Genomic DNA, 11,390 nt, shown 5'->3' on the forward strand with positions numbered 1-11,390 from the left:
GAGGAAGAGAGCGAACATGAATCAAACGCTGATGTAGGGGTTCGTAAAGAACTTAAGAAACTCAAGATAGGAGGATGTTCCTTTAAAGACTTTAAGTACTACGGACCGAAAGAATTTCACGGTGACAAGGGAGCCATCAATACCGTAAGGTGGCTTGAAGAGATAGAGACGATTGTTATCACGAGCAAGTGTACGGAAGAGGAAAAGATTCAATACTCCGCCTTGATGTTCAAAGGCGAAGCACTCGAGTGGTGGAACACGCTGATCTTGAGTAGAGGAAGAGAAGTGGTGTATAGTTTGATTTGGAACGAGTTTAAGGAATTGTTAATGTCGAAGTTCTGTCCGATGCACGAGACAGATCAAATTCAAACTAAGTTCTTAGCTCACAAGTTTATTGGAACGAACCTTCGTGAGTATAACACGAAATTTCACGAGTATTGTCGTTTAGTTCCCCAGCTGGCTACCCCCCAGTCCAGCAAAGTTACGCGTTATATATGGGGATTACCTCGGGAAATTCGTGATATGGTAAGGTCACACCTACCACAAACCGCTGACTCCGCGATGGAGTTGGCTGGATATCTGATGGGCGGAATGATTCGCAACAAGGAGGAAGATAGGAAGGTTGTACTGGCACATGACTCGAAGAAAGGTGGAGATAACCGCTTCAAGGGTAAAGGAATTAATCAACGAAGGTCTAGTTCTAATCTTGGCATCCCTCAATGCAAAATTTGCAAAAAGTATCATAGAGGTAGATGCAACTTTGCTTCTCGAGTCTGTGAATCATGTAACCGAACCGGCCATGCCACGGCTGATTGCTGGAAGACCTGTTATAACTGCAAAGAAATGGGGCACCTTAGCTTTGAGTGTCCTAAGAATAAGCCCGCGACTGGTGGTGCGGGTGGTAGCGGTCAAAAGAATGAGCCCAAGAAGGGCAATGCAAGAGTCTTCGTCCTTGATACGAAGAAAGCGGCCGACATGCCGGAAACCATCACCGGTACGTTTCTTGTTAACAACTCTTATGCTAGAGTCTTGTTTGATTCAGGAGCCAACTTAAGTTTTATATATTATAACTTTTGTAGTCTATTAAACGAACCTTTAATCAAAATAAATAAAACTCTAAGCGTCGAGATCGCTAATGGCGAAACTGTTGAAATCACCGAAGCTTTAGAAAATGGAAAAATCTTGTTAGGCGGTTATGTTTTGCCTATTCAATTGCTACCCATGACTCTTGCTGGTTTTGATGTTGTATTGGGTATGTATTGGTTATCCGACAACCATGCTCGTATCCTTTGCAATAGCAAGACCGTCGAACTTCAAGCCGCGGATAAACGAACTATTCGAATTGAAGGGGATAAAGACGCTGGTCAAGTTACCCTAATCTCTATGATAAGGGCTAACAAATTTTTAAATCAAGGATGCTTAGCATTCATGGCCTACGTCACCGAAGAATCAAAACCCAAAGAAATCAAAAGCGTTCCTGTTGTTTCTGATTATGCCGATGTATTTCCCGACGAACTCCCAGACATTCCTCCCGATCGTGAAGTAGAGTTTAGGATCGATCTTATTCCTGGTACTGCTCCGATCGCTAAGGCACCGTATAGCCTCGCGCCAACCGAGAGGAAAGAATTGAAGAAACAACTTGATGAGCTTCTCGAGAAAGGCTTTATACGACCAAGTTCATCACCATGGGGAGCGCCGATACTGTTCGTCAAGAAGAAGGATGGATCTATGCGTACGTGCAACGACTATCGAGCTCTCAACAAAGTCACAATCAAGAATCGTTATCCACTTCCCCGAATCGACGACCTATTTGATCAACTTCAAGGTGCTAGCTTCTTTTCAAAAACGATCTTCGCTCCGGCTATCACCAACTTAAAGTTCAATCCGAAGACATTCTGAAAACTGCTTTTCGAACAAGGTGTGGACATTATGAGTTCACGGTCATGCCGTTTGGACTTACTAATGCTCCAGCTGCGTTTGTGGACATGATGAACCGAATTTGTAAGCCTTACTTAGATAAATTTGTAATCGTTTTTATCGACGATATACTCATTTATTCTAAGTCCAAGGCTGATCACGAAGTCCATTTACGAACTTTACTTGAAATTCTTCGAACCAATAAGTTGTACGCCAAGTTCTCAAAATGCGAGTTCTGGTTGCACGAGGTGCAATTCCTTGGTCATGTTATCAATGTCAATGGAATTCAAGTGGACCCCGCTAAGATAGAAGCCATCTCGAAGTGGGAGATACCAAAATCGCCAACCGAGATTCGAAGTTTCTTGGGATTAGCTTGCTATTATCGAAGGTTTGTTGAAAACTTTTCACGAATCGATGTTCCCTTAACTTCTTTGACTCGTAAAAATATCAAGTACGAGTGGGGGAAAAAGCAACAAGAGGCATTCGATATACTTAAACAAAAGCTTACCCAAGCTCCTATACTGGCCTTGCCAGAAGGTACCGATGATTTCGTTGTCTTTAGTGATGCATCTCATTCCGACTTGGGATGTGTGCTAATGCAACGAAAGAAAGTAATCGCCTACGCCTCTCGTCAACTCAAGGTACACGAAAAGAATTATACAACTCACGATCTAGAGTTAGGCACTTAAGATATGGAGGCACTATCTCTATGGAGTAAGATTTATCGTGTACACCGATCATAAAAGCTTAAAAGACATATTTGAGCAAAAAGAGCTTAATATGCGCCAACGACGCTGGATGGAAACTCTAAACGACTACGACTGTGAGATTGTTTATCACGAAGGTAAAGCCAACGTTGTGGCCGATGCCTTAAGTCGTAAAGAGCACGAAAAGCCAAAAAGAGTCTGAGCGTTAAGGTTAGAACTCCAAATCAACCTTATTGACCAAATCAAATCCGCTCAAACTCAAGCGATTAATGAAAACAAGATCTCCGATGAAAAACATAACGGCACCACTGATTCGCTTGTCAAGGGTGACGATGATATCCTTAGAATGGGAAACCGGATTTGGGTACCAATCATTGGGGACTTGAGTGAGAAAATCATGAATGAAGCCCATAAATCCAAGTACATGATGCACCCCGGAAGTGACAAAATGTATCAAAACCTAAAGTCGAACTATTGATGGAATGGGATGAAAAAGGACATCGCTTCGCACGTTGCGAAATGTCTAACATGCTTGAAAGTCAAGGCTGAACACCAAAAGCCTTCGGGACTGCTTCAGCAACCCGAACTTCCCATATGGAAGTGGGAGTTGATAACCATGGACTTCATAACCAAACTCCCGAAGATTATGGATCGCTTAACAAAATCCGCACACTTTATTCCTATCAACGAAACGTACTCAATGGATAGACTAGCACGTATCTATGTAAACAACATTGTTTCTTTGCATGGAGTACCGCTATCTATAATTTCCGATCGATACAGTCGATTCACGTCTCACTTTTGGAAAAGCTTCCGACAAGCGTTAGGCACAAAGTTAAACCTTAGCACTGCCTATCATCCACAAACTGATGGGTAAAGCGAAAAGACTATCCAAACGTTGGAAGATATGCTCCGCGCTTGTGTGATAGACTTAGGTGGAAGTTGGGATGACCACTTACCACTAATGGAATTTTCATATAACAATAGTTATCACTCGAGCGTTCAAGCCGCACCATTTGAGGCGTTGTATGGTCGAAAGTGTAGAACGCCTGTGTGCTGGTCTGAAACTGGAGATAATCAATTATCTGGACCCGAAATAGTCCAAGAAACCACCGACAAAGTTATTCAAATCCGCGAACGACTTTAGACGACACGTGATCGCCAAAAGAGTTACGCCGATGTCCGTCGTAAGCCGTTAGAGTTTTGTGTCGGTGACAAAGTCTTATTAAAAGTCTCGCCATGGAAAGGCGTCGTACGTTTCGGCAAGAAAGGCAAACTAAGTCCTCGATTCGTTGGACCCTTCGAGGTACTCGAACGAATTGGTACCGTCGCATATCGTTTGCGACTACCCGAGGACATGCAAGGGATACACGACGTATTCCATGTTTCAAACCTACGAAAATGTCTAGCCGATGAATCTCTTTCAATGCCCTTAAAGGACGTAGAAATCAATGAGAATTTAAAATTCGTAGAACGTCCCATTCAAATCGAAGATTCAAAATTAAAGAAACTTAAAAGACGAACGTTGAAAATCGTGAAAGTAAGATGGGACTCACAAAGAGGGCCTGAGTATACTTGGGAACTCGAGTCCGAGATGAGAAAGAAATATCCCCACTTGTTCTCGTAAGCAATCTCGAGGACGAGATTTATTTCAAGGTGGGGAGGATGTAACATCACATAATTTTCGGTCCAAAAATGTCAAGTTTTCAAAGTCGAGGGACCAATTCTGCCAATTTCCAAACTTCAGGGGTATAAATGAAAAATCTGTTTTATTGACCCATCGCGCTACGCGACAGGTCAAGAGAGACACCCATCGCGTACCGCGATGGGGTGTCTGACAGATATTGACACGTGTGCCACGTGGCACACGGTGGCAGCGTCTGCCGCCACGTGGCAACGCGTGTGACACGTGTCGCCACGTGTCTACACGTGGCACAACGCCTGCCACATGGCGACACGTGGCAGGTCTAGTGATGACTGGCCAGGCCTATATCGCGGTATGAGATGGGCCAGCCAGGGAACCCTTCGCGTACCGCGATGGGGTCCAAAATGGGTATAAATAGGGGGGTCACGGCACTGATCCTCTCACACCTCAAAAATCACATACATACTCTCTCACTACTCTCTCTCTCTACACCTCGAAGTTCGTGCCATCAATCCACCTCGTTAAACGTGCCCCGTTACCTCGTTTTACGTGCCCGTTATCTCGATATGCGTACCACCTACTGACGACGTTCCAAGTAAGGAGGAAGTGTTGTCCAGACATCCCGAAGTTTACCTCGAAGTACGTGCTGAGAAGTGTTGGTATTCGTTTGTGTCTAAAAACATTATAAATAAGGCTACGTGTCTCTAAAAACATTATAAATAAGAGTATAAGCCAGCCCTCAGGCTATGGTATTCGTTTGTCTGGATCCTTACATATGTGGAACGCGGTGGGAACATCGCACCACGCTTGGTCACGACCTCCAGCCACGATGGGCCGGACCTAAGTTACGTCCGAGTGGGGAATGGCCATGTGTATATTTATGGTACCTAAGTTATGTCATAAACGCTGCGGTGTTTCGCTGAGGTGACCTAGTGCAGAGACTCGAGTTTATGATGATTGTTTTAACTTGATTATTCCTAGATGGGCCGAGACTTACGTTGTCTCGAGGGGTAATTAAGTAAAGAAAATATTTTAGCGTCAGCATATTCACCAGCATTCGTTGCTGATGTATTTTAATTACATTTTGCAGGTAATCAAGATTAGAGCTTGAAGGATGAAGAAGCTCTAGAATCCGATGGCTCAGATAATTTTGTGTAAATATTAAAACATGGTGGTTTTGTAAACTATAAACAAGTAAATACTAAATGAGACTTTTGTCTCGTCTTTTGTATTGTAAATATTTATAATATCGATCCTTTGTTTTTATAAAGTCTTCCGCTAAAACCCGTAACTCTGATTTATTTACAAAAATAGTACCAACTATGGATCACACTCCTAGGCCTACGATGGGGTGTGACACCATAGCTACTCTCTAATGGATAATAGCCATGGAAAAAGTTATATGAATCAATGAATGTTGTCCCGATCAAGTGGTGGGATTTGCTACCAAGTAGTTTGGTGATGAGGCACTTTTTTGGTAGGAGACTGTTGAGCAAAGAAAGACTCCATATGAGTTTAAGGCTATGAGAGGGGAGGATCTGAAGGGGATGGTAATGAAGCGTTTATGTGCTGATGCGGAGATAGAAAGGACTGAGTTTAAATTTTTGAATCTGAAGGCGGGTAAGAAAACACACCGGGAGTATACCACTGAGTTCCACCACATGTCCATATTTGTGTCTGACATGGTGGACAACGAAGTCAAAGGAATCAAGTGTTACATAAGAGGAATTCACAAAATTTTTGAACTTTGGTCAGGGCTAGTAAACCAGCCACATTTGATTCTGCGGTGAAATTGGCATAAATGGTTTATGATGATGACCTGGCTGTTGAGGATGTTGAGGTGGAGAAGAAGAAAGAGAAGAAATGGGTCACTCCTGCTAAGCGACCTGGTATATAGTCGTGGAATTTTAAGGATAAGAAGCAGAAGGTGTGGGAGAAGAAGCCATGCAAGAGGTGTGGTAAGATGCAAGGCGGTGAGTGCAAGTGGGGTGTTGGTCTTGATACATGTCACAAGTGTGGAAAGGTTCACGGTGGTGGAATGCAGGCTTGAGTCTAATGCTTGATATTAGCGTGGGAAATGGGGCATTATGCTTATGAATGCAATGCAAAACCCACGTGTTACAAATGTGGTAAGACAGGACATGTGACAAGGGAATGTATTGATGCTAAAGCTGGTGAAAGTGAGAAGAAAGATACTAACAAGTCGTGGCCTAAAACCAGAGCCTACATATTGACCCAGAAACAGGCCAAGCAAATCCCAGGTTGTGTCAGGTACATTCCTAGTAAATGGTGTTTCCGTTTCTGTGTTATTTGATTCTGGTGCGAATAGAAGTTTTGTGGCTATGTCATTATGTACGATAGCTAAAATGAAATGCTACCGTGTGTCTGAAACTTTTTAGGTAGAAACTGCTAGTGAAACCTCTATTAAAATAATCAGGCACAAATTCTTTAACTTTCCTTGCTAGCAGTTTGTCATTCTGCATAGTCATAGTTACTTTTGCCTAATTAAATCAATGACGAACATATATGATTTATGATTTAAGTTCTCTTATGATTAATTCAAATAATAAAGTATACTGTTGCTAAGTAAAATATTCGTCATTTATAACTTTTCTAAAAATATGAATTGATGATTTAAGGGTATTTTTTTTGTTGTTCGTTTTATTTAACTAGTATTAAAATTTGAAAACCCTTCATAAAATAGAAGTGTATTTTTATTTCAAAACTGTTGTAAAGAATATTGTACAACGAGACGATTGTGTATTAGCATATTTGATAGCTTTGTTTTTTATTGTTGATTATTTTTTAAATATTGGATTTTCATAAATTACCCGTGTAGTACACATGTCTCAAACTAGTATTTATCAATTGTTTTTTTATACATCCGAATTTTCCATTTTTTGTATATATCCGAGATTCTTTAAAAATCTTAATTATTTTTTGCAAATATAAAGTCGAGCCGTGTAAACTAGTTGAATCGAGTAGAGTTAGTGTCGATTCGAACTCGAGCTTGAAATTAAAGAATGCAGCTCGGTTCAGTGTGAGCTCGAGCTCGAAATTAAACAAACCTAAGAGCGAGCCAATGAGTCAAGCCATGAGACAAGCCAAACTTGGCTCGAGCTCAGCTCGATTACATAAAATGAGCGAGCCAATGAGTCCAGTAAACACTTCCTGCTCCCAATTTCAAAACCAAAAAAATGTTTTCGTTCTTCTTCCAACCAGTGACAACAATGCGTCCATAGATATCAAGCAATGACTCTCTTCAACCTTCTTACATCCAAACGATTATTATCATCTTCATCTTCAATCCTATCACTTACCACTCTCATCAAATCCGGCATAAACCCAACTCCCAAACACTACACAAACTTCCTAATCCACCTCATCGAATCCAAACAATATCAATTCATCACACACTTCATATCCCAATTAACCTCCACCCAAGAACCCACAACCCATCTTCAAAATCGGATCTTGGTTACATTAATTCAAGGCTTTTGCACCCATGACCGAAACCCAGAAAGGGTTTTCCCAGTCTTGCAACATTTCTTGAAAAAAGATGGTGTTTTGCCTTCAAAGTTTGCATTTTGTGCGTTAATTAGGGCTTTTTGTGAACAGGGTATGATGGATAGAGCAATTGAGGTTGTGGGGTTGATGAAAAGTGAGAAATTTGAGTACCCTTTTGAGGAATTTGTGATCAGTTGTGTTGTTTCCGGGTTTGTTAGTGTCGGAAAATATGAGCTTGCTGTCGGGTTTTATGAAAAGGTTGCGAATTTGAATGGTGAGGAGATTAAGATGAATGTTGTTGGTTATACTTGTCTTTTGAGTGCTTATTGTCGGTTAGAAAGGCTCGAAAAGGTTTACGATTTATGTTACGAAATTGAGAAGAATGGGTTGGGATATGATGTTGTGTTTTACGGTTGTTTGGTTCATGAGTATTTTAAGGTAGGAGTTGTGGATTTAGCTTTGGGGAAACATAAAGAAATGGTGGAGAAGAAGATTGAACCGGATGCGGTTAGTTACACGATACTTATAAATGGTTTTTCAAAAGAAGGGTTAGTGGAAAAGGGTGTGGGATTTTTGCATAAAATGGGAAAGGACGGGATTAAACCGAATTTGATTACGTATACGACGATCATGTTGGGATTTTGCAAGAAAGGTAAGTTAGAAGAGGCGTTAGGCGTTTTCAAGGTTGTTGAGGATTTGGGGATGAAAGCAGATGAATTTGTGTATGCTACATTGATTGATGGTTTTTGTAGGGTACGTGATTTTGATAATGTGTTTCGTTTGGTTGATGAAATGAATGAAAAGGGTGTTCATCCGAGTGTTGTCACATATAACACGATAATCAACGGTTTGTGTAAATCCGGTAGGACAGCTGAGGCGTGTGACATTTCGAGAAATGTTAATGGAGATGTTATTACTTATAGTACATTGTTGCATGGTTATATCAAAGAAAAAGATTCCTTAGGGTTGTTAATGACAAAGAAGAGACTTGAAGAAGCGGGAATTCATATGGATGTTATTATGTGCAACGTTCTTATCAAAGCATTGTTTATGGTAGGATCGTTTGAGAACGTAAATGTAATTTACAGGGGCATGCCAGAGATGGGCTTGGTTCCAAATCATGTAACTTATTGTACTTTGATCGACGGGTATTGTAAAGTCGGTAGGATTGAGGATGCACTCGAGATATTTGACGAGTTTCGGATGACATCATCAGACTCAGTCGCGTGTTATAATTGCATCATCAATGGCCTCTGCAAGAGGAATATGATCGATATCGCTATTCCAGTTTTTTTAGAGCTTAATGAAAGAGGTATGCCCCTAGATCTTGGTATTTGTAGAATTTTACTAAAGTCGATTTCAAGAACCATGGGCCCACAAGGGATTTTGGATTTCGTTTCAAAGATTGGAAATTTGGGGCCCGAAGTTATTCATATGATATGCAATGATGCTCTTTGTTTCCTATGTGATGAAGGTTTTTCTGAAACCGTTAATGACTTGTACACTTTTATGAGGAAAAATGGATTTGTTTTGACCGCGATGTCTTATAATTCACTCTTGGAGTTTCTTTTTAAGGATGAAAAAACACACCTTTCCAACATCCGTTTAAGTGATTTTGTGAAAAAGTTTGGAACTTTTGAGCCTAGAGTGAGCAAGATCATCTTAAATCACTTGTGTATGAAAGGCGTAAGAGTTGCATTAAAGTTTCTTGAATCAAGAACAGCTAAAACAGAAAATCTTACTTTCTCGGTTTCAATTCTTGAGAACTTAATAACGACTGGTAGGACCGATGATGCGTTTAAACTTTTGATGGGATCAAAAGAAAGATTACCCTTCATGGATGTTGTTGATTACACAATAGTTGTAAACGGTCTTTGTAAAGACGGGCATATTGAAAAAGCTTTAGAGGTATGCACTTTAGCTAAAAATTACGGAATTACCCTCAACACTGTCACTTATAACACAATCATCAACGGCCTTTGCCATCAAGGATGTTTTGTCGAAGCGTTTAGACTGTTTGATTCACTTGAAAATATTAATGTGATCCCCTTAGAGATCACATACTCTACACTTATTGATTCTTTAAGCAAAGAAGGGTATCTTGATGATGCCAAGGAGCTTTTTGAAAGAATGGTTTTAAAGAATTTGAACCCTAATATACGCGTTTACAATTCTTTGATTAACGGTTATAGTAAAGTTGGAAACTTGCCACAAGTTTTGAAGATTGTAGATGAATTGGTTGAAAAAGGCGTTAAACCAGATGAATTTACCGTTAGTGTTGTGATTAATAGTTTCTGTAAAAGTGGTAATATGGAAGAGGCTCTGCAATATTATTTTGATTCCAAAACGAACGGATTTTCACCGGATTTATTGGGATTTTTTTATTTAATAAGAGGATTATGTTCAAAAGGCAGAATGGAAGAATCTAGAGGCATCTTAAGGGAAATGCTTCAAAATGAAAAAGTTGTTGACTTGCTAAAGAAGGTTGACACGGGGGATGAAACCGAGTCGGTTGACCATTTTCTTGACTCTTTATGTGATCGGGGGAGTATTCGAGAAGCGGTTATGATTCTTGATGAAGTTGTAACTATGTTGTTTCTGGTTGGGAAAAAGGTTGATGAGAGAGAGGTTCATGTGGTTGAATATGAGTCGTTGATTCCAAATCAAGAAGATGATGTGGCGTATGATGATTTTGATGGTTATTATAGTCTACTTGCATCACTTTGTTCAAGAGGGGAGTTAAAGAAAGCAAATAAAGTTGCTAAGTTAGTTACTGGTTTTGATGGCGAATGAGAGGGCAAAAATGTCATTTCGTTTGTGTCTTGGTGCATCTAGAGGTATGTTTTTATGTGTGGGTTCCTCGTACAAAAATTGACCTGTTTTGACCAGTAATCCGGCCCGTCTGCATTGCTTAACAGGGTGTCGGGTTGAATCCTCGAACCCAAACACGATCTGTATTTTTATTTGCGTCAAAGATATAAACCGCAACTTGGACACACTTGAAATTGTGTAACTCGGACACAGCCTGTTTAGCCCGTATATTTAAACGAGTCAGATGGGTAGAGGGTTGTAAATGTGTTAAACAAGTTGGAGCCTGGAGCGGTACAATAAATGGGTTAAATAGGTTGGTTGGTCGACTTGCCTAGTTAAATGGGTTAACGGGTTTAAATAGGTCAACCTGAAGATGACCCGCTTAATTAAACGGATTAAACATGCCAGCCCGAATGTGACCCACTTATTAAACAGGTTAGATTTGACAGCCCAATTGTGTTACATTTTGTATTTCATTATCAGATTTGTAATAAACACAGTCACTCATTGGTGCAATGAATCCATAATGCAGTGGAGTTGCTTCCGCATGGTTAAGTGATCATTTCAAGACCCGTGTCCTACGTGCTGTTGGAGCAGGTACATGTCATCCTCATTTATGTCAACTCTTCCAAAAATTTAACTTCATTTATAACTCAAAAATGTTTTCTATGATATTGATAATTAAGATATACTCATGAAATAACAACACTTTCTGTACAGTTTAAAATTCTGTTTTTCTGTTTTCGTTTCAAGACTTCAATTTTTCAATATATGTATTTTGGTCACAATATAAAGTTGGATTT

General features: G+C 40.2%; 1 protein-coding gene across 1 annotated transcript; it reads left to right on the forward strand.

Annotated features, from left to right (window-relative positions):
* Nucleotides 1–7,516: 7,516 nt before the first annotated feature.
* LOC143583257 (pentatricopeptide repeat-containing protein At5g57250, mitochondrial-like) lies at nucleotides 7,517–11,152 on the forward strand. Its single transcript, XM_077065611.1, has 2 exons — nucleotides 7,517–10,613; nucleotides 11,120–11,152. Exon 1 carries the CDS (start codon nucleotides 7,522–7,524, stop codon nucleotides 10,567–10,569), a length of 3,048 nt encoding a protein of 1,015 aa, XP_076921726.1. The 5' UTR covers nucleotides 7,517–7,521; the 3' UTR covers nucleotides 10,570–10,613; nucleotides 11,120–11,152.
* Nucleotides 11,153–11,390: the final 238 nt, after the last annotated feature.

This window comes from Bidens hawaiensis, unplaced genomic scaffold (assembly GCF_021521415.1).
Source record: "Bidens hawaiensis isolate Kalapana, Puna unplaced genomic scaffold, B.hawaiensis_p1.1 tig00032190_1, whole genome shotgun sequence".
NCBI classification, from domain to species: domain Eukaryota; kingdom Viridiplantae; phylum Streptophyta; class Magnoliopsida; order Asterales; family Asteraceae; genus Bidens; species Bidens hawaiensis.